A 24,350-nucleotide genomic window follows, 5' to 3' on the forward strand; every position below is an offset into this window, starting at 1 on the left:
TGATGGGAAATTTGTCCTAGTTGCAAAAGATAAATGCAGGTGGCCACCACCTGAAACACTGGCCCAAATTAAGCCCTGTGTGAATCCTTTCCTCACTAACCCGGGTTTGAATTGTACCTTTCCCTCCTCAGGTCTAGCGCCTTTGGGAGGGATGTGCGAGAGGGAGAGGAGCTGTAGCATCAACGAGGACATTGGCCTTGCCACCGCCTTCACCATTGCTCACGAGATTGGACACACGTAAGTGACTCTTCGTTGCACGCTGCAGTATGTGGTTAAGGGCACAGCTGGCACGTGAGCCCGTCTCATTTGTGAAACCTTCAGCCAGTCCTGGGTTTCCAGCCAACATCACTCCGCGTCCTGAAAGTTTGATTCCATGCTTACATTGATAACAGAAGCACATCAAGCCCCAGAATGCAACAGGCTGTCGTCTACAAAGCCAGAATTGCATACCCTTTGTTGTAAGTACAAAGCCAGAACAGACCAAATATTCCAAAGGGCACCAGGACACTTGTCATCTGTCGAGGTGGCCCATTGTTCAAAAGTTTCTATAGTTTACTGGTAGACCTTTATAATTTACTAGTTTAAACCATTGGTTGGAGTTCTAGGGTGGAAGCCGGTGTAGATCCTAGTTACACTATTTAAACTCGACCTGCTAACTGGGCTTAAATAACCTTGCTTCCAGCTGAGAATCCGTAGTGCATGTGCCGTTGGCATGAGATTTACCTGTCCAGGACTGTGCATGTTTGGTCCGTAAACCCCAGATTCACGACAGACTTTCAGGATATTTACACAAAATACAGAATTATTCGAAATCCTCTATATAGTCGTTAGTTATCCTATCATTCCGGTGATTGCGGAGCGCTGGCATGGATCCGGCACTCCATGATCACCGTTGAATGTGCTTGGCCCATTCATTTTTAACCGACTTATGAACCTAGCCCTTCCTGTTCTCAGCCTTATTAACATTTTACTGCTACCCTGCTGTGCCTAGCACACCTGGAGGTGTAGTCTACACCGTCCTTCTCAGTTGCAAGGGTCGTGGGCACCAACATTAGCAAACGGCATCTTTACGCACTCTGATCTATTTCAGCTTTGGCATGAATCATGATGGCGTTGGAAACAACTGCGGCTCCCGAGGGCAAGAGACGGCCAAGCTCATGGCGGCACACATCACCATGAAAACAAACCCCTTTGTCTGGTCCACCTGCAGCAGGGATTACATCACCAGCTTCCTGGAGTACGTACGATGATCAATCTTGTATGGTTAATTTGTTACACAAATCTCTTAACGACGAAATGAGAAAGTGTGATCCCAAACTCTTCCTTACACTGGAAGCGGAAGTTGAGCTACATTTGTGATTTCCTGACCTTTTTGACCTATTGTTTGTGTTATATCTATAGTGATTGGTATGACTAATTATGATCGTTCTTCCAATGTTGGTATTGATATGGAATTTGAACGAAGTGCTGTTTGTTATACTCTGTATAAAAAAATTCAGAGTACTCATCAAGTATTTGAAAATACTCTAATTCTGGGATTTAATTACAAATAATTGAGTAAACTTCAATTGTAAAGACGATAAGAAAGGACAGACTGTTAAAAGATAAACCTAACGTTCTTACGTTTTTGAGATGTTAACGTGCGCAGTGTTAATAGAGGTTGCTGGGTTTCCAGTAACGCTTGCAGGATTAAGTTCATGGAGGAAGGCCAGGCTTGGACACTGGTCTGGGGTTGGGAAGCCTGACTCTGCAGCAGAGGTGACTGAGCATTGAGCAAAACCAACCATGCTCAGTCTGCTGGTCTCCTGCATAGTGTGGGACGAAGTACCCTGGTACGCAGAAGCGTTTCGTGGCATTAATCCGCTAAGTTTAGCTAGTCTGATTCTGCCTGCTTTCTTCTGTCACAGATGAAAAACAAGGCAGGAGGCGACAAATGAATTGCCCATAAGCTGTACAGCTCATGGGTGGTTTGGTCTTATCTTGCCATGGGTGCTGTTCGGTTTGTTCACCCTAGACTAGGTTTTTTGCCCAGAGAAAACCACACGTAATACACGAAACACCTGACATCGGCTGGTTTCGCTTGTTCACCTGTGGATCGGATTTGGATGCTGCTTTAAACGCAATTTCACTGTGCAATTTCACCAATGTAAATTGCACAGCTGTTTGTAATGGTTGGCAGATAAGGTCACAGTGAGTCCTCTGAGTACAAAAAGGGTGGGCGGGACCGGTACCATAAGGACATGAACAAACACATTTACCATTCTACCCGCAGAACCAATAAGCGACCAAGCTAGTTCTGCCAATTTAAATCGGAAACCCTTGTGGTTTAGCAGTTCCAAAGTTCAAAAGTACCATGTCCTCAGAGTACCTTAGAAGAGGAATTCATGCCTAAGGCTGATTGGAACTTGGATATGTTATGCTATTTGAGCAGACTCTCTGGAAACTCTAGATACTAAGCCGAGCACTTGGAGAGTGTCCAAGCCATTGTCATTCCACCAAACAGAGAGACGTGATCTCCTCAGCTTGGACACGCTCTTCCATAGAGCGGTCTCCGGCTGCTCGCCTTTGCGTTGTAGCCCAGGCTGAGGTTAAACACTTTCCTCTTAGAAGAGGATATACTTTAAGGCCAATGTTGTACAGCACAAACAGCATGAAACTAAAGGATGTATACCAAACAACTAACAAAAATGTAAATAATATTTAATTGGAATACAGCACTAGCTTGTTTGCAAAGCTTTGTACTGTTCCGCATAATCTAAAAATCATGTGGAATAAGCCACAAAACAAATGCAAAAAAACAATTAGTTCTGAGCTTGCGCTTGTCATCAGAGAAGAGGAGTAATTTGAGTCATTTTGGGCGCGAGCCATTGTAGAAATCGAAACAGATTTCCTAACATTAGGATCTGCAAAATCACAAACTGGGAATTGATTTGAGCCAATATCATTGTAGTAGGTCCCCTTAAAAATATCTGTTATCAAATGTTACAAGGAAACATCTTTCTGACGGTTCGTTCTGTGCAGCAGTATAAACCGAGCTTAATTTGAGCCAGTGGTTTCCGGTGCTCGGCATTGGCGCTTAGTTCTCCACACCAGCTCTTATGACAGTCTGCCAAGTTGTGGTGTTTGTCTAATTTTGAGATGAGCACAACAACAGCTGTTTAATCTTTTAATTTACATTCAAATGAATAATAGCTGCCACCCAGGCCATTCTTATACCTTTGGGTGGCCTGGAATAGTCTGAATGGTAACACTTATTGGAGTGTGGTGGTTAGTAGTTGTGTTGGTACTTTCATTGGCAGCGCTAGTGGGGGCAATGGGTGGTTCAGGCTGCAGTGGCCTCTTGAGAAGGGCCCTGGCACTTACCTTTTTTTACAAATTAAGCTCCGATTATAAACAAAAGCTCTACGCTGGCATACTCATTGCTGACTTGTGGAGAGGATTTCAGTAGTTGCATCTACCATGAGCAAAGTGGAAGTGGTCATAGATGTAAATTCACCAAAATCCAAGGGGTAGTGCAGGTGATATTATACACCCTTTGACCTGACCGCCAGCTACACCAGAGGCTTGACACCTAGCCCAGCCGCAGTTTCCCGTTTACTGCCGATGGGATAAGAGAATGGCATATCGTGAACTACAGAAAGTACACAGGAATCAAAGCCTGGTTACTTTCTGTTTTTGATGCTACCTCGATGACCCTTTGGACCATGGTTAGCAAGGACAATACCAGTGGGATCAAAGAGCAAGGTAACCAAAGGGCCTAATGCTCCCAATGACCTTTATAATGGTGGCTGGCTTAGCATGAGGAGTCAAGCTCGCACACGGTTACTAAAAGCTGTTTCCTCTGGGTCATTGCTAAGTTGAGGGTGGCTCTGGTTTATGTTTATTGACTGTTTTTGACTTCTCCAAGTACACTGTAGAGATTCGCATGAATAGAGCTCTTTGATTCGTAGTGATTGCTTAGTATATTCGGGTCACTTTTTTAGCCATGCTGAGTAGATGATCTTCTTGAGAGGGCAATAGACCTAACTCATCCTAAACTTTTACAATGGAGTTTGCTTCATGTGCAGTGAATCTGGGGAGCTTTCAGGGACCGGTACCTTAGATCTGTCCGGATCCAGGAGACGCCAGGGCTATTGCTTGCTCTACCCAGCGGTGACACCATTGTTTCTTTGCAGTCCTGCTTAGATATCCCAGTTTAGGAAGTTGTGTCCCATGGATATATCTGTAACACATCGATACGTGGTAAACGGATGGATTCTGAAACTCACCCATCATCACCTCCCAGGCAAGGCCAATGACAGAATGCGTGACATAGGGTGTACACATACCCTATGGATTGGGGAAGCTTAAGCCCCTTGGGTTGTTCCGCATCTAGTCTGGTCGGCAGTGGGTGACTGGCGTCTTTCTCATTGGACACCTGCCGTGAGGACCAGAAGCAGAGTAAGGATTGTAATTGGGTATTACAAGAAGGCCAACTTGGGGTGGCCTCGGATGTCCCAACAGACCCAAAGTTTGATGTAAGCAGCACAACACACCTCTGCCCTAAACACACTGTCGCACCAGGGAAAACCATCCTCAAAATTGGCCTCGAGCTTCTGCGCCACCTAATAACAAGTTGGCCACTGGGGTCAATAAAAACACTGTGTAAGTGGCAGAAGGAGTTCAGGAATGCCCTTGAGCATCCCCATAGCTGTTAGAAATGCTCCCACCACTACCAATTCAGTCTGGTAGACAGGAGCAAACAGCCAATGCACAGGAAGCCACAGGGCGGACAAGATGCTTGTTGAATTGAGTGGTCCCTTTGGAGAGCTGTATGACTGTAGGTCACAAGCTAGAATCCTGCATTGCGACCTCTGCCTTTCATTCTACTGAGGACAATAAAATGACTACTATCAAACTGGAAAATAGCTAGACGTGCTATTAACATTAAAAAAATGTGGTAGTACGGACCATATGAAATAATTTGTTGTTTTCCCTAATGCAGGAATCGACAGCAGTGGGAAAGCCGCACCAATGTGTATAGTGCAACTGCCCTCTCAAATGTTAATGCACCTAAAAGTCCGAAAAATGTTATCCACTCTGTAGAGGGTGAATAGTTTAACACACAGCACCTTCAGGGGCTTATTAAGAGTGTCATTTTAATTCCAATGGGTGACAACTTGAGTTATCGGCGCCATATAAATTATATAATGTTAGTCACTCACGGATCTGTTGTGTTTTACCTGAAGAGTATCTGGGTGAGACAATAGTGAAAAATGAGGAATACCCTCGGGAGAAGCACAATCTCCCCCAGTTATTCGTCATTTCTTAGGGGACTTTCATGGTACCAGACATCAGAACTGGTAACTTTGACCCTCCAGAGTTACCAATGATCCCTGTGTCTTTGGGGGCAGCAGAATTACAGGATGGTACTCTGTGGCCTCTTGAATGAGGCCCATAGCGCTTTCGGAATAGTAGAAAGTAACTGTACCGAAGCCTGAGCCATAGATAACTCCAGAGTGCAGGAATTACTATGAGGCTTTCCACATTCAACATTTCATATGCGTTGTTGATCTGAATATTTCTGGCAGTGGCGCTATCCATTTTAATACGCTTCAGAATGTTCTTTACTTAAACCTGAGTGTAGAGTTTCCCTTGAAGTATGCCACCACATGTGAAGGTTATTCTCCTGTAACAATTGTTAACGTACTTACATCTGTTTTTAGACCCTCCTATATTTGAATATTCCTGACCTCATCCCAAGGAGCTTTGAGTTTAGAAATCATCATAGCAGTATTCTGTTTTGTCCCCATCAATGTCTGGTCAAGCGGTTAGTGATGTCACGGGAGCCGCAAGGTTGCTACCCTTGGCTGCTATGGTACATTGCTCAAGGTAATACAATATTTAACATATCGTCATCTAGGAACATAGGTCTCTCTAGAGTGGGCTGCAGGTAAATAAGGTATTCCAGTCCTTAAAAGCTAGTATTAGAGGCAAGCAAGCTTGTCTTTTTCAGCATTCGACCGCCTACAGATGCAAAAAGTTTTAAACCGGTAGAGCTGCAATCTTAGCTGCGTGGAAGCTGAATGAGGATTTATTTTATGAATGGAAGCACCATCACTATCAGCTTGAGAGTCAGTTTGAAGGTAGCAGTGATCGCTGATGGTGTACAGAAACCTCCATGCGGCAAATTTCTTTTAGGAGCATGTTACTCAAAATAGTGTAGAATATAATATAAGACAATCCAACTGGCTGTTCCTTGTCTCTTAAGAAATGTCAATTTATTGGAAAAGCCAATGTTTTTGTCTTGTCTTGTCCTGGGATTTACAGTGATTTGTTTAGTTAATGTACAAACCTACCAATCGCCAATTATCTTTTCTACAACTCGTACTTCCTCTGGTAGTCAGATGTTCACTCTACCAGTTAACTATTTTCCCACCTTACTTCTCATCCCTACAGCTGCCCAATTTGACTCCACTGTTTGAATCCACTGTCCGTCCACCATACCAGTTCTTCTCCTTGATGCCTCCATCACCGACAACTGCATTACATTCTAGTAATTATCTCAATATATTTACATTATTTTCTCTCTTCCATTTCCAGCTCAGGTCTAGGAATGTGCCTCAACAACGCACCCCCGAAGCAGGACTTCACCTACCCAACGGTGGCTCCAGGGCAGGCATACGATGCAGACGAGCAGTGCCGCTTCCAGTACGGAGTTAAATCTCGCCAGTGTAAATACGGGGTAGAGAGCCTTCCTGCTTTGTTTGAGCACTGAGACATGAGGGTGGGGTTAGTGATAGCACTGGGGTGCCCTCATGGTTATGTGTCTTTGCCGATTTCCGACCTTTCCCGGGCGATCTAGAGAAAGAAAATAAGTTACTTACCTGTAACTACAGTTATCCAGTATTGGTATCTTTCATAGATTCACATGCGTGAATCATTCCCCGTCGTCTAGATGTGTACTTGTGTGTAGTTCGCCTTTCTGGTATAGACCAGTGGAGTAAATCAGACCAGAGCTGTCCGTCCTGTGGCATCTTTGAGGGTTACATATTTACAGTTATAAAAATCATAGGTTGGTCGGGTATCTGTCATATTTCCAGGCAAAGGTATTAACAGTAGCAGAGTAACTGTAGTGGTACCTGTAGCAATTTGAGATGTGAGAGTCCTAGTGGTGATTCCTAAAGTTAATGAAAAGTAATTGTTATAGTACCAGTTGGGCTTCCATTTTTAATAGTGGTAGAAGAAGAATAAGGACCAGTCAAAAGGTATAGGTATCTCTTTGGTTGAGACAGGACTGCGTAGTTCATGTACAGTGAGCAGAATCACAGGGTATGTAGGTTTGCGAGAAGGTAAAGTTGGATGAGCACCAGTCTAGGAGTCTAGTGTGTGGCAGAGCAGAATTACAAGTTATGCAAACATATTAGTCGAAAATATATAAAAATGCACACTTTTAAGTTTACCCATGGCTGCTATAATGGATCTGCAGACTGTACTTCATGCTCTCCACTAATGCCACGTCCTCTTAGAAGGAGTACGCCCTTATCAAAACGGAGGATGTCCTAAGACAGAAAAATATGTTTTTAAAAAAGTTGCAGGGGCAGTTGATTAGTTACAAATCAGAAGTTAATAGAAAGATTCTGAAATAAAGAAAACAGATGAAATGCAATAAATCACATTCCATCATTTCCACCAAAATTCACGAGCCCCACTCAGCCCTTTATTATCCCCTTCAGATCTGGCAAGTCAAGGGATTCACATGGGTCAGTATTTTCGATAACCGTTCATTGTTACAACCCTGACTGTTCCTCCAGTGGAGAGAGAGAAGAACAAAAATCTTATAAGATCTTCTCATCCTAAAGGCAGAACTGAATGAAGACCCTTAAGTGCACTGTCTGGAACCATTTTGTTACTGGGGCAGAATGTAATTCTGGGTCACCTGTTCATGATGTAAGTCATCAAATATGCCTCCATACAACATATGCTTTTTATTCACGCAGGCAATTACAACGCGATTGTAACAACGCATATCATTACCCCGCAAGTCATAACAACAACTTGCTCTGGGGGGGGGGGGGGCAGCTGGATGTTGGAATAGTACAATTTACTATTCCAACTCCTGTATGTACAACAGTAGGGAAGGTGTTGTATTTTAAATCCAACACCTTCCGTCCCCTCCGCAAGTCGTTGTTCCGACTTGCGGAGTAATGGCATGCGTTGTTACAACGCGGTCGTTGTAACGACCGTGTTGTAATTGCCTGCGTTGAAAAGGATTCATAGTAAACAATGTTTACCAAGTCATCAATTGCGGAAATCTCCCCATCAAGCTAAAACTCCTGAGAGAGGGGCTATCGACTGAGTATCCGGTAGTATATTCAACTGTAGTGACTCTCGGGCTTCTAGTCCAACTCCCTTTCCTGTAATAATAAACTTGTATTTCATCATAGTGCTTCATGCCACCATATTGCCACTTTTTTAAGTACTTTGAACAAGAGCTCTTAATTAAAGCCAGTTTTATGGTACTCAGTCTGCCAACCTTAAAGGAATGGTAGGTTGAATTGAACTTGGCAGAATTCGAAGTAGTCCCCTGCAGGTCACAGGTAGATGTCAATGGCAAATATTTAATTCACTGAGTCATGTGTCACCAATTGTGATGACCCTCACAACCCACTCTCCTTCCCGGTTTCTGCATAATATACTTGTATAAAGCGAGCAAATGAGCTGATCTGACGGAAGCCTGGGCAGGCGTATTAAGAGGCAGCATCCCGGCAAGGACCAGATTCTGCAAGCTTTCCCAAATTGTATGGCTTTGCTGTGCAAAATGTTTTGATTTTCTCTCCTGCAAGGAGTAAATTCCCTTCATGTGGAGGGAGGGGGCCAGTGAACTGTAAGTAGAAGAGTTACGATAGGGAGTGATTTTTTTTTTTTAGCAATGCAAGCAAATCGAATATATCTTAGTGTAGGTCATATTTAGGACCGCTTCGGAGACAAGAAAACTTAAATTAATGAACTATTGCATGTTGTTGCCACATACTCCAGTTGTTGTTATACGTAAATATTCGCTATTATTTAATCATTAGATATTATATTTTTGGGCAGTGTCTGCACACAGATAAAGATCCTCCAAGGACAACCAGCTCTCAAAGTTCCTAATTTAAAACCTTCAGTCCCGTACTAGAGATAAGCCTAGACTTCAGAGCGTAAGGTAGATTTTCGGTTCAGTACATTTCTATTTAATTAACATGGTGCTTTATGCCCACATTTATCTTGTAGCGAACTGCTCTGTTTTAGCAGATATGGTACTGCAGTGCAGAGTAGAACCGCAGACAGACCGGAGTGTGTTGGGCAGATCCCAAAATGAGCAGAATTCTTGTCCTAGACATAGACAATCCGTTTCAGGTCTTGCAAACATCCACCGGGTACTCCTTCATTACAACACTTGTGTTTCTTTGCTTATTTCTAGGAAGTTTGCAACGAGTTGTGGTGCTTGAGCAAAAGTAACCGCTGCATCACGAACAGCATCCCGGCCGCAGAGGGGACTATCTGCCAGACCAATTCAATTGAGAAAGGGGTAAGGAACCAAACCAGACTGAAATAAGTCTATGTGCCCTGCTTGAATTGCATGGAAAAAAGAGCAATAGGTCTCAAACAAATTGACCAAACCCGTTTCCACCCTTGATTTTGATGCCTCCTAAAGAGGTCGCAGTTTGGCCAAAATAAATTCATCTAGTCCGGGTTTTAAAAAAAATAGACCGAGGAGGGTGAAACATTTTTTAAAAACACAGCATGTGGTACATACTGTTGTGATCTGGCCTCTTGGCATCTGTGTTTCAAGAAACACTCAGAACTTCTCATGAGTAAATAAGTCTGCTTCTTAAGAGTACTCTGATCTTACTTGGGATTCAAGTATGTACTAAGATTTTTGTCTTGCCATCAGTTCAAAACGTTCTTCAACCTCCATCTAAATAGCTTAGGTTACTAATTCGTAATTCATAGTATTGCATTAACAGAACTTAATGGCTTCTAAGCACCCCATCATATTGCAGAAAAATCAGTAACATACAGCTGATCCAAAGTACAGGAGACAAAAGGTAATGATGATTCTACTGGCCTAGAGGTACTTGTGGTTTGCCCTACTGTGAACGGTCAAGGAGTTAAACAACTAATACCCTGCAAACGAGAGTTTGTAGCCAATCTTAAAATAGAAGCAAGGAGAGCTATGGGTGTGGTAGGGACTACAAGCGCACATTAGCACACTTTACACTTTCATTAAAGGGCCCGTATGACCAAGACTTCCTTGAAGGACACCTCCCAAATTGATGAGTTAACCCAAAGAATGAAGCAATATATGGGACTTGGAGTCCTCTTGTAGTAAGTTATACTTCGATAATGAAGACCTAACTAATTCACAGTCTAAAACTTTTTTTATTATGGTCTGAATTTCACAGGTGAGCTCCTTAATTTAATGTATATTTTACTTACTAAATTAGCAACGAATGGGTTTATGGGTGCACCCCAAATACTTCAAGCAAATCGTTTTAGTTGTTCTTTTGTACCAAGGAAAATCAGATAACTATTCTGCTGTAAGACCAGCGGCTACTCGCTATTATATTGCATCTAATCTTAAAATGGTTACTTGTTCATTAAAAAATACACTCCGCAAAAAAGGAACAAGTAATTTCTACTTCTTTGTTAGAACTCTGTTTGAATAGCACCTGTATCATTACACCCTTAACCACAGCAGTGGTGGATACACTCACCAGAAAGTCAATTTAGCAAAATGATTTACCACTTCCTCCTCCAATCGGGGATTTTTTCTTTCCATCAAAATCAAGTCCAATGGTCTCGTTATTAAAAGAAGGCTTGTTTAATGTAATTTTAATTGCATTTATATAGAGCTTACTACCCCTGATGAGGCGTCAAATCGCTTTTCCGACGAGTAGCACGCTACTCCGGAACCCAAAGAGGATTAGTGGAGAATTAGTATAGGGAGACTTGACATTTATTTGAGCGGTGGACATGAGTTTGTTGTTTGGGTTGAAAAAGGATAGTGGAGGGATAGAAGAGGGAAGAGTTTGCATATATATAGAGCTTGCTACCCCTGATGAGGTGTCGAAGCGCTTTTCGGTGGGTGGCACGCTACTCCGGAACTCAAACCGGATTAGTGGGAAATTAGTATAGCGAAATATGAAATGTATTTGAGTGGTGGACTTGTGAGTCTGTTAGTTGGATTGAAAAGGATAGTGGAGGGAAGGGTCTTCTCATTTGTTCGTTGCCTGCACTAAAAGGCAGAGAAGAGTCATAGCCAGCACTCCCCTTCTGCACTCCTCTCCCCAGAAGATGTTTAGTGTTCTTGCTCTTTGAAGGTGTGTGTTTCCTCAGTGGTGCTACAAGAGGGAGTGCGTCCCATTTGGCACACGACCGGAGGGAGTGGATGGAGCTTGGGGGCAGTGGTCTCCGTGGGGAGAGTGCAGCAGGACGTGCGGCGGCGGAGTCTCTTCATCCATACGGCACTGCGACAGCCCAAGGTAGGTGCTCACTCGGAACTTTGTTTCATCCATGGTTCAATGAGATTTCCACTTTAACTGATCTACAAGTGTCCACTGGGCTCAGCAAAACTAGGAATTATCTTAAGTAGAATGAATGCTTATTTTTCCGCTCAACTAGAAATGCACCAAAGCACTCCATGAAATGTGAACTGTTTCAAGCATGCTATTACTGCCAGACTTAAGATACTTTGCTAGTTTTGTTAAGTAGCTGATTGTGCATCTGGAACCTCATAATGAAGTGTGGCTTTTATAGCTCTTCTTTATCTCACAAACAATTGTAAAATTCCAGTCCAGTCTTCTATCTCGAAAGAAGGCTCTAGAATTTTTTGTATATTCATTGACCCCTTCTGTTCAACTGTATCTTAACACTATAGCCACAGTGTGATCTAAGTAGATTCTATAATTGCAGTTTCATGACGGTATAATCTGATTTGGCACTAGAAGATCAATTTAGTTTTAAAGATTGATCAGTTTCTAAAATATCAGCCCAATCTCAGTATGACTGGTCTTGGATCTAAAAAACCCCCAGTATAGTATCATATAATGTGTCTTGTTATAAAACAACAGTATATATTTTGGCCCAGATTTGCTAAACTTTCACGCAGCGCAGCAAAGAAACTTGCTGCAATGCACTACCTGAAAGGGAGAGCGTAGAAATGCATCATATTTTCTAAGATGTGGCACATATTAGCTCTGTCCTTGCGTTGGCGCCCTTGTGGCAGCCTAGCGCCAATGCAGGCACCCTGGTGTCATGGCACAAGGGTGCTTCCCTTGTGGTCAGGATAGTTTTTGTGCAGGAAGGAAAACATGCCTGCCTTACGTTAGTTTTGGGGTAAAATCCCTTCTAGGCCACAAATTTGGATTTGCGTGGCTCAGTAAATCCAGAAAAGCATTTTGAGTTGTCGCTGCACCAAAAAAAGCAGCACAACCATGACGGCAAATCTGAGTAAATCTGGGCCTTTGTATTAACATGATCTGAGTCAATTCCTGAATACAAGTATAATCTATAGGGTTTGATCCAGTTCTACAATATCTGTACTGATGACCACTGTATGCTCCATCAGTTGAGCTGCTAAACAAATATCACTGCACTCTCAGTATGATCAGATACATTTATGTAACATCATTATAAACTCTATGATCTAAGCTGCTTCTGAATTTCAATATAGTCTCTGCATCTCTCGAACCCCAGTACAGCCTATTTACCCTGCCAAACATCTTACAGCTCTCTGGTTGTGTATAGAAATTCAGAGAGGCTCTGTGCTCACCTCTTATTCTGCTTTACTGTACCCCATACCCCACAGACTAATTTCAATTCATGTGGAACTGGTTTTAGACTCTCTGTGAAGTTAATTTTCAGTTTTTAGGTGGTTTTAGAACTAAAGCATTATAGTCTACAGAAGGGACCAATAGGAGGTAGCTAGGAAAAGGCTGTGGTCATTGTCTGTGATGAAGCTTATGACTGATGATGAAAGCACAAAGGTACTTACGAATGAGTTTATGGATATAACCATTAATCCGAGAAATCCATGTTTTAATTTGTTCCTTATCCGTAGGCCAACCATCGGAGGAAAATACTGCCTGGGGGAGAGGAAGCACTACAGGTCCTGTAACACTGACGTACGTATCCTCTGCCAAAGTTGTAACAATTCTCTTTCAAGAGCTTTCATGAAGACGCTGCTTAGCATCAGCTTCTGCCCCTGTAATAATTACATGAGGGCATTTGTTTGGATTTTAGCACCAAGTCCCTGCGCCACTTTTCTCAGTGAGTGCTCTGTAATCTAGTGAGCTAGATGTAGCAGGCTTCTGGCGGTTGAACCAAAGCCTCTGGTGTTTTTATAAGCCTTACTAAACAGCACATTGTTCACTATGTGATCATTGGATACGTTGTGCATCAGAGTACTCGCATCCTCGGTCAACTGAGAGTCTGTGTTGATGTCTCTCCTCCAAGGGACCTCCTGCATTCAGGTCCTTCACAAGAAGTCAGAGTAGGGACCATCATTGGGTCATTATGTCACATGCCCCACCATTCTAGGACCCTGTGGTCCTTTGGCAAAGTTAATTTGTAGATTTTTTAATTGTAAACATGCCTGCCATCTTCATTATTTATAATGATGCACCATACATGACATATTACTATATGGTGCCAGACGCAATGTTTTCTCTTTATTAATACATAGAAATGTATTTTATAGCATCTCCAAAAAATGCAAGAAGTTTACCAAGAGTCCTGCATTAATTTGGCACCAGACCTTGCAGTCACTTTGGTCAATCATGCTTGGGTTGCTTCAATGAAACAAGGGCATTTCTTATATTCCGGATAGTGTAATGAATAAGCCTGAACAGCCTCGATGGTTTTGTAAGGACTGCTCCTAAAGCCCACATATTCCAAACAAATCATGTCTCCAAATGAACGGGACTGTGGGAGAGTGAGGAAGGAGAAAATTCAAATTCTGCAGGATTAACAGCAGCAAAGGGAAGGAGACCAAAATAACTCTTATGTTGCTACAACCAGGAAGTCGATGGGATTAATCATTACCAGAATTATCGTATACCCACAGCAAGTTTAGGCCATATTTGTATGAGTCTATCATACAAACCCCTCTCGAATGACATGTTGCATACCATAGGGTTCTTCCTCGCACCTCTACATTTTGATTTGATGTCACATGTATGATCTTCTTTTACAGTTCAATGTTAACTACCAAACATATATTTATTGAGTAACAAGCTGAAAAAAAGTGGATAGCAATAGGAAACACCAACATTTAATTGGTAACTAGATGGAAAAAAACTGGCTTGGACTCGGCTGGATAGCAGCCCAAAAACAATGATGTCCAAAAGAGAAGTAAACTGAGGTAGATAAAGGTGCTATTACAGAAGCCTGCATTCTTTAATGTTTTATGTTTTGAACACAAGCACTATTGAAAGAGCCATGTTGACTGGTCACTCCTCTCTCACCACCTCAGAGTGGAAACTGAGAGACTACTTCACTTAGTTCCTGTGCGAATCAATTGGTAGCAAGTAGGAGTAGACACTAAAAATGTAACATTGCGATTGCAATGGGCAAAACCGGCAGACCCCTCTCAAGATTGTCAACAATCTACTGCAAAATACTAATACCCCTGGATTGGAGCAACCAATTTGCCATACCTATCTTCCTGCTCAGCGTCCCACCAACAGGTCCAGGCCCACCCAGAACTGAAGACCAAACCTTCAAAGATGTTTCCATAGAAAAGCTAATGCTTAAACTCTTCTTTCTTCCTATCAACTCCACATCCGATGCTAACACCCTTCTAAACAACTTCAACACTTTTTTGGAAAACTAACTAAACACCCATGCCTCGATTAAAACACACTAGTGTAAGCCAAAGCCTTCAGCACCCAGATAAATTAAAGACCTTCCTGACAATGAATGAACCATCCACAAACGGAAAATAGAATGGGGGAAAAACAGAACTCCGGTTGAATTTTTGCTTCTGAAGTCCCTCAGAGCAACATGCAGTCAGCTCATCACATCAGCAAAAGCAAAGTACTATACCAACAATGAGGTCAGCAACAGAAGCAGAATGTTTTTCAAAACACCAAGTATTGTATCAGCCCCCTGCCAGACCCACCTATTCCTCACTCCAGAGAAAAGTGCAATACCATCAACCTTTTCCGAGTAAAAAGAAATGCAGACAATCCAACAGCCACCGATAATACCAAGCCTACTTCATCTTTTGCGCCTACCTCTTCCTGTAAAATCCTGCAATGATTAGCCTTCCAAGTCTTCCCTCGTGCAGATCTCGCTGACTTACTCAAATGCCTCAAAGCTACTACTTATGAAGATATCTTACCCTTGTCTTTCACCTAAGCTCTCCTTTAACCCTACGTATCACTGTCAATGCCTCCCTCACTCAAGGATTCCTCCTAGAAGCTCTCAAGACTGTGCAGATCCTCCCATTAGTAAAGAAAGCTATACTAGACCCTGATGACATTGCCAACTACTAGCCCATCACTCACTTATCATTCATCAGCAAGATCATTTCAAAATCAGTTTATGTTCAACTCCAGCACCACATCAGTGGTAACCATCTCTTGAACGACTGCAATTCTGGCTTCAGATGATGTTGCAGCACAGAAACTACTACCCTACATATCACAGACAACAGATGAAGAATGACCTCTGCCTTCTGATTTGGCTGGACCACTCGGCTGCCTTCTAAACATTTGACCATCCCACCCTCATACGCACCTTGGAGTCTCAAATTGGACTCCCCAGCAACATCCTTCACGGATTCTCCTCCTACCTTTCCAGCCGACACTGGTTTGTTCACATGGGCAGCTGTAGGTTACAAAAGATAACAATCACCTGCGGAATACCCGAGGGTCCCATACTATCTCCGGACATTTTCAGCCTTTACATGGAGTGGCTTTGTGTTCTCTCTACTCGCTGATAACCGCATCAAGATTCACCAATATGCTGATAATACACAACTTTAAAGTCTTACCTGCTTCAGCCATTCATCATCTGAAACATTTCCTGCACATCATCCACACTTGTATGTACACACCTGGCGCTCAAGCTAACCAAGACAGTATTCCTATTATTTGCCAAGAACAACAAACGGACAGTGCAAAATTGCTCGATGGCACAAACCTTGATGCTGACGAACCCAACTTTCACCAAAAGCCTAGTCACTTCGATTCACCATGAACACCAATCTCGCCCTCATGGAACACATTGACAAAAAACAGACACGGGCTGCCTGGTACCAACTCTCCAATAATTTCTTCCACAAAGTGACTTCAAAACCGTTGTTCAAGCCCTTGTACTCTTGTATCTCGATGGTTGTAATGCCCTGCTCCATTGCCTAAAAAACCCCACACTGGCAGCCCTTAGGGGCATTCTACATGCCACAGCATGGCTCATGCAGGGCCTGTAAAAGTAGGGGGCTTGCATTCTCTTCATTGAAGTGGAAGGCCGTCCGTTACTGTGTTCTGTCCATGCACGAGTGCAGTGGTGTTTATGTGCACTTGCGCATGTGTTTTTTTAGTGTTCGCAGATGTGCTGACACGTGTGTGTGAGTATGCAGTGTCACGCTCCAAATAAACCTATAGGGAGTTATCACTTCAGTGGAATCCTTCGGAGTTCTTCAAAATGCTTCCATATTGCTGGTGTTCTAGAGATATGTCCTTTGGGCCTGTCCTGTGTCGTGTTCTCTTGATCACTTGTGTAACACATTCCTTCCATTTGCCATAGTGTTCATGGCTGTACCCAGGAGGTGGGTTCTGGGCGGCTTTGAGCTTTTTCAGTAAGAGAATCGGAGTCCGCTTTATCCATTAGTTTGAGTGTTACATTTCTGAGACCTGAATTATATCCTGTTCACGTTTTTCTTCCTGGGTCTGACATGCCTCGCATTGGAAGCTCTAGGTAAAACAAAAAACCTTTCCCACTAGTCCCACCCTGTGACTACCGTCACTGATGCCAATTGGATGACAGGAGCCTGGTCGCGTGTTTCTGAGGGTGGAGAGAGGGGAAAGCCTACCGCCTCTACTGTGGTAGGGAGACCGTGAGGGTTTGGTGGATGGGAGCGCTCCTACCCATGAAACTGTGAAAAAGCTCCCTTGAATTCCCACCAGTGATATTAATATGTGGGGATCACATTTTCAGTAACTGTTTCAAAAAGATTTAAAATTACTTTGAAAATATTTGTTGTCAGTGGCAGAATGATGTTAAGAAGGCGAGCAGATAATACAACTAACAGGAACATTTATTGAAATATTACATGGGAGTTGAGACCTGTACAGCAGAGGCATGAGCTGGATTAGAAATCAACACTGGACCTCAAAGTTTTGAGTGTTGCAGGAGCCTCCTAAACATTTGCTTTAAAAGGAGAGAGAAGAGAGAGATAATGAATGATGTCTTCAGAAATCCCAGCTGATTGTAAGTGTATTAAAGGCGGGTATATACATTCATTACAGATACCCAAGAGGAACGTCTTTAAACGCCTTGATGCCACCAAAAGTCCTATTGTGTGCTACATGCATCCTATAGAGGAGAAACCGCATCTGAGAAAGGGAAATTGACCTAAGCAAACATACAAGAGACATAAAGGCTACTAAAGTAGCAACAGGCTGTGTTTAATCCGGATTAGTGTAAATAATTACATGACAGTTATTGGTTAAATGGCATATGATCGGTTTTATTTGTGAGTGGACACATGCTCTGTTTTGTTGGTATTGTGTGACCCTCTTCACATCACTTTAGCTTGGTGGATGTGCTCAAAAGCAAGATAAACTCCCCCGCCAAGCCCTATTCAAAAGAAGATAAGTGACTAGGCTTCCCTTGCAATATGTTTTATAAGAGTTAAGCTAAGGCACCTCTCTTTTTCTCCTAGGACTGCCCACCCAGCTCTCAGGACTTCAGGGAGCTTCAGTGCGCCGAATTTGATAATGTTCCTTTTCGGGGGAAATATTACACCTGGAAGACGTATCGTGGTGGTAAGTTAACTGTATAGGTAGAGGATTGTAAGATAACAAATAAACTCTTGTCTGCTAATTAGCAAGGTATGTCTGAAGCCTCGAGAGTCAACTCCACCATTTATTATGGCAAATGTGGTCTATTAGAAACTCAAGGAAAACACCAGTCAGAAGTGGTTTTCACTAGTGTGTGTTAATTAATTGCCTTCAACATTGTCTTAATGATGTAGCTGCCAGATAAAGAGACCGTCAAATCCCATAGGCTTTCTCCTGCGTTTGGGGCAGATAGTCGACTTTTCAGGCTTTGCTTAGAAATGCAGATGTGTGTCAGTAAAGTTAGGATAGTTGATTATTTACAGGGGTACAAGAGTAAACTATGCAGGAACGTGCCCACGCGCATTTAACGTGCTGGCTTTGCAACATGGGGTGCTTCCTTCTTTTTCACCTCTGAAGGCAGTCGGTTCTACCTTTACTGCCTTTCAACGGCCGCCATTTTCCTTTTTTCGCCACAGTGGAATCTACCTCCGAAATGTTTGTGGTTATACACAAAGGCAAAACATGAGTTCTTTGATTCGCGTGTAGAAGAGAGTATGTGACAATATTTTCCCTAAAAAAGGGGTCATCCTGCGGATGATGTCACGGTAGGTCTCAAAACTCTATTGGACGTCATCAAACGAAGCAACATTCTAGAATGCCTGTTGCTGATGGTTGATGGAGGTGCTGGACCAGGCAAGGTGAATTGTTTTCTCTTTACACTGGATGGAGCCTTTAATAATGGTTGATAGGTGGGAGATCTGTTGTAAGTAAATTGAATCCGATCCTGGGAGCTGGGTCTGTTCGCTTAGTGGACTAATGCGTACACTGTAGGTGCCTGTGTTTGACCTCATGGTCACAGGTTCAAATTCTGGCAGGTCCACTCAGCCTTTCATCCTTTCTGGTAACAATAAACATCTGTTATTCAGTGCCAAGATACCCTTCCAGGTGAACGTTCGCTTTACAAATACATGTTGTGTTATCAGAGGTATGAGCAAAACCTTAGCTCAAGCATACTGCCAGAGGTTGTGTAGAGTGGTGCTGGTGGTCACAGATGAAAGGGAATGAAACGTGCTGGGGCGAATATAGTCTAACTCCGATATCAAACCTACAATCATGCTTGGAAGGCAGTGGAATTATATAGCAGAGGTGATCATGTCTTTTGAAATTCGGCAGATTTTTTTAATAACATATTTCCTGTGTATTAGTAACTTTTACACATGAAACGTGGTTCGATCCATCAAAGTCTCACATTTCTGGGCTGTTGTTGGTGAAGTATAGCTCAGCCTTTTTGTTTGTTGCTGCTCTGGTTCGCCTCTCAGGGTTGGGTATCTCCCGCAGGTCCTGGGTGTGTGTGGTTCTTGGAAAAGGCGCTGATCTCAGTTAATGCTCAGCAGATCCCTTCTTGGAATGTGACTATTGTTTTGTTTGGGTTTGGGTGAATTCTATTTTGGCGGAGGGCGAAGCACAGGGTGGATCAGGATTGGTTCATGAAAGCAGTGCATGCTGGGGGAAGCAGAACAGCTGCAGTAAACAGACACTTTTAATCATTACATATACATAATTGGAGGGCAGTGAGCGGTCAGCATGTCCTCAAAGCAAGGTAGGGCTGCTGCTTTCTAGCAACACCACTCCGTGACGCCAGGCAGAATATGGCGGTTTTCCTATTAGAGATATGGAGCGCTCCAAAGGCAAGATGCATTTTTTCACGGAGCAAGGAAAAGCTGGCGGCCTTGCTGGAGAAGTGGTTGGTAGTATTCACCCATACCCAAGACAAAATTCTACAAGTGTACAACTGTTTAAAGCAACTTGAAAGTAGTGTTCATCCAGTTTATTTTATAGTTCGCTGAGACCTGACAAACTGTATTAAACGGAAGATGTAAAAAAACACGTGGGAGTGGTTAGCACTTTTCTGGATAGTCTGAGCCGTGGTTCGAGACCTTGAGATGGCAAACAGTAACACAAGACCGCTCCACATTCCTTCTTGTCCAACAGAAGCAAAGGAGACACAAAATACGATAATAAACTGTAAAAGCCAGCTTAAGTTTCAGAACTTGAACATTCCAACTTCTTCATTCGAATCCCATAATGGTGACGAGGACTACCGTAAAAGGTCTTAGTGTGTCCTGGTGCAGTGCACTGGCATCCCCCACATAAATGCCGAAACATGTTTTGCTTCATTGCTGCTGAGGAGGTTGCTTTTTGGGGGTTTAATCAAATTACCTCTTTCTGGGATTTTGTATTGTGTTTTTAGTTCTGGGTTAACAGTGCAGCTGTTAAACATACCTATTGCTTACAATATAACTAGAGTGGGCTTTGGGTCCGTCCCTTTCAACCACTGGATTTCTTTCTCTAGCCTATTTTAGCTATAGGCTGAAGACTTTGCCAGTGATGTCATGACTCAGTACAGTGGAGTATTCAGCTCTCAATGTTGTTGGCTGTATTCTTCCACCTGCACTCTAGAGTCTAGTGTTTGTACTGAACTGCATGAGGGACTACTTTATGACTATAGCCCTCTGTTCTCTGTCTGCCTCCCATGTGTCTCACTCCAGCGCTGCTTTTTAGAGCAATAAATCTAAACCTATTGCCTTCGCCAGTGCTTGTTTTATGACAATACCAGGCCTGATTCAGAAGCGTTCAGGTACACCTATGGAGTGCAAAAACAAAACAGTAAACATAAAATGCCAGTCTTGAGTGCTGGAATGAGGATTGGCAGAATCTACTATAATGGGTTCTGAGGAGAAATCTAAGGATTTTTAGTGGACACGTAAAAAAGGAACAACAAAATGCACTCATCTTATTGGAGCAAAACTCCAATGTTTAAATAAAGTGAATCAAGTCCGATGCCCACAGAATTGTGTTTAGTCAGAGCTTAATTTTTTCCCCCCTTACATTTTTTTTGACTCTTGTTCTTTTCTATTTTGATTTCGTGGTGATGAGTCATTGAGTCACCTCAATAGCCTGTTATGGGAATTCCAAGTAGAAGAACTTTGCGAATTCACAGCCGGCTGGGTTTGCAAGGAGGAAATACTGCAAGGGCCAATATTTGAGCAGGCTGGAGTGGGGTCTTGCTCCTGGGATTGGTTTCTGAGGCTGTTGTGGGCTGAGGTGAATGGATGGCAGAACCTCCATCCTCCCAAATACAGGCATCCGAGAATGAGGATCTCACTGCCTGTGGCTTTCACTGGCCAGCCCTACCTACCCTCAAAGAAGCGCCCTTTCCACATTATCGATAATTCACAGTTTTTACTATTACTCTATAGCATTTAGAATGTTCCCTTTCGGGTGACGTTGTACAACATCACATGGTCCCATCACGGTTGCCATCTGCCAAAGCCCAAATGGTCATTTTCTGGATGCCAAGGATTGGTTCCTCAACTAATCACCTGCAATGTGAGTGAATCTCTGCCCTGATGCCTATGAGCCCTCTCTCAGATTGGCAAGTGGTTGTGTCACGAGGGTCAAGAACTTCCACGCACTGCAAGCTGTAGAACCAGTCTCCAAAGAAAGCGATGCTTCGGTATGAATTCTTGGTGTCTACTTTACCACCTTTGTTATGCACTGGCTTACCTGAGCTGAAATCTAAGATACAGGATAAGATGAGAGAAAGCTTGATGGAACAGCCAGGCATTCAGGGCCTTGCAAACTCCCAGGAATAGAGGCAGAGAGTTCTACAAGGTTGGCTCTGCTACAGCAGAAAGAAGCACTTTCAATAAGTATTTGGTTTCCATGTATCTTTCTACTCTCTGATTCAGGATTTCGTTTTTCCCTTCATATCCACTGGTCCAAGATGTTCTAATGGAAGAAGAAATGCCAGTGATGTCATGATGCCTCAAACAGCCATCATGAGGGCCAGTAACATTATGGAGACCTTTCTGTCACCCTTCTGGCTGTTTGCTCTTTCGGCTTAATCTGGGAATAATAATGTTAGAGGGACAAGGAGCCATAGTTATGCGTGGGACAAGGCAAAATATTACCCACAACCACCTACTTCCATTCATTCCCCTATCTTGCAAAATGGCACAGACTTCTAGCTGATTTTTTAAATAGTTTTGCTACCCACACATTGGGATGTGAGAAGCAATTGTTTCTTTTAGAATGCATGCACTGCACTACTAACTGCAATTTCTGCTTCCCCACATCAGTCGAGCACTGTCCTCTGGGTGTCCTTCAGTACTTTGATTTGTGAAGCTGTCTTTACGAGTTAGAAAGAACAATGGTACCCTATTTTCACTTGGTTAGAAATGTGTATAAGAGGAGTGTACCACAAAATAATGTAAAGTTAATGGATCCCAAGCAGGTGAAATACATTTAAATGCTTTGTTCCTCCATCCAAAGTGCTGGTCGCCACATCAGTACTGTATTCGGAGATTAATAAAATCTTGTAAATCAAATATGCCATTCCTTAGTCCTGATAAACATTTACTTGTATGTGAGCGAAGATCTGTAAATATATATTTGGAGGCAGAGCCTTTTCATATCTGGCCCCTGTATACTGGAATAATTTACCTCTTCATCTACGTGTCAACTAGGCCTGGGTGGTAAATTCCGTTCCGCTCGCGGAATTTGGGTAATTTCGAGTTCCGCAGAGAACGCAGAATTGCAAAAAATTCTGTGATCTGCGGCTTCGCTGAGTTTTTTACTTGTTTGTGCTTTCAAAATGCGTGTTCGCGAGATATTGCTCCCCGAGCACGCAAACAGCATTCGCAAACAAGAAAAAAGCATCGCGAATGGGCGGAACAAGCAATTCCGCATGTTCACTGAACTTTTGCCTGCTCACGGAGATTTTTTTACCGTTTCGTGGAGCTTTACGTGCACGACTACGCAAATTCCACCCACCCCTAGTGTCAACGCGGATCATAATATTTTCAGAAAAATGATTAAGACGTTTTTGTTTTGATGGTGCTCATGTTTTTGGCCTAAGACTGTACTAGCACCGAGATACCCCTCCCGGGGTGATTTGCACGCTATATCTAATTAAATTAAAAATAGTATATAGTTGCCGAAGCCAAGTAAATGAGATAATTTGAAAGAAAGTGTGTGAAAGTCTTGATACTAGTTTGCTACTGTAGAGTTCATTAGGACTCCACATTTGAAACGAAAGTTGAAGGAATAGAGCTGAGACATAGTTTCGGGCAAGAATTCACATAACCAGAGGTCTGCACCTGGATTGCCCACCAGAATCTCGGTTCTTGCCTGGGTCATTTTTACTGTATCCTAACTGATTCAATCCTTCAATCAGTTTTCAGACCCCAACGCCCAGGTCCCAAACTAAACCGAGGAGAACCTTGGAGTCATCTGAATATGAGAGGAGCTCAGCTCCACCTACTCTAGGCAAAAGCCTCATGCACGCAAGTCCTTTGATGCCAAAGAAATGGGTTTGTGAGCTCCAAGTAGGTAAAAATGCAGATGTCCTTCTGGTCTTAGGGTCGAGAGAGAGAGAGGCCATGTTTCCAGAGGCCTATACTTACCCTACTAACTGCCAGTAGAGGCCAGGACAAAGTTAAAATACCTCTGGTTAATCTACAGATGCAATTCAGAATATTCATCTCAGGGAAAATTTCTACATACACCCCCTCGAGATATTTATGGTCAGCCTTTTCAAGTCCCTTATTGAAACAAACTTCCCACAGTCCACCCCAGGAAGCTGGTTATGTTAAATGTGTTGCACAGACAGCGGTCTCAAAAGTGGTCTCCTTTTGTTAGCACTGCATATGTTCATGAATGCACAACTGTGACTACAGGTACACCATTGTCTTTCAACCAAGGCGGCGAGCAAATCTACAACGAGACAATGCGTCAGTTGGCTCTTCCACCGTAAATATCCCCCTCATTGTGCATTCTTTATTTTTGGACAGGCACAGTCCTAAAAACATCTCAGGCTTCCAGGCACAATTAGTTTAAATTGAAGCAATTTTCATCTCTAAAAGAACAATTGCGTCTCTGATCCAGACCACAGAGCCATAGCAAGAACCACCGACTACATCACTTCTTTCAGGTTCTTGGACGCCTACAAAGGACAACAGTCATGTCATCACTGCGCCTGCCAGCTTTCGGGGCAGAATCTTGGCAGGTGAGGTTTAAAATAAGAATTTCAGTCTTAGAAACTTAGACATGTTTGTTTTTAAAGGAAAAGGACCGAAGAGATTTTGATGCCACAAATCAATCACACCTCCAGCAACTTCAACCCTACATTTGCGTTTCTGGGAGCCAAACCTCGAAAGTATTGCCTGACACAGACTGCACTCCAGCCCCTTGCCTGGCACGTAATGCCCGACACAAAGTGCGCTCCAGCCCCATGCCTGGCGCGCCTTCATCGCTGCC

At 43.0% G+C, this 24,350-nt stretch overlaps 1 protein-coding gene across 1 annotated transcript in view; it reads left to right on the top strand.

The window, feature by feature from the left end:
* ADAMTS10 (ADAM metallopeptidase with thrombospondin type 1 motif 10) overlaps positions 1-24,350 on the top strand; it is a 200,978-nt gene that overhangs the window by 115,976 nt on the left and 60,652 nt on the right. Inside the window, exons 9-15 of the mRNA XM_085639546.1 lie at positions 132-237; positions 1,091-1,237; positions 6,583-6,724; positions 9,443-9,550; positions 11,362-11,507; positions 13,085-13,148; positions 17,912-18,014. Of these exons, the coding sequence (XP_085495672.1) occupies positions 132-237; positions 1,091-1,237; positions 6,583-6,724; positions 9,443-9,550; positions 11,362-11,507; positions 13,085-13,148; positions 17,912-18,014 (816 nt within the window). The remainder of the gene's footprint in view (positions 1-131; positions 238-1,090; positions 1,238-6,582; positions 6,725-9,442; positions 9,551-11,361; positions 11,508-13,084; positions 13,149-17,911; positions 18,015-24,350) is intronic.

Source organism: Triturus cristatus, chromosome 12 (genome assembly GCF_964204655.1).
Source record: "Triturus cristatus chromosome 12, aTriCri1.1, whole genome shotgun sequence".
In the NCBI taxonomy this organism is placed as follows: domain Eukaryota; kingdom Metazoa; phylum Chordata; class Amphibia; order Caudata; family Salamandridae; genus Triturus; species Triturus cristatus.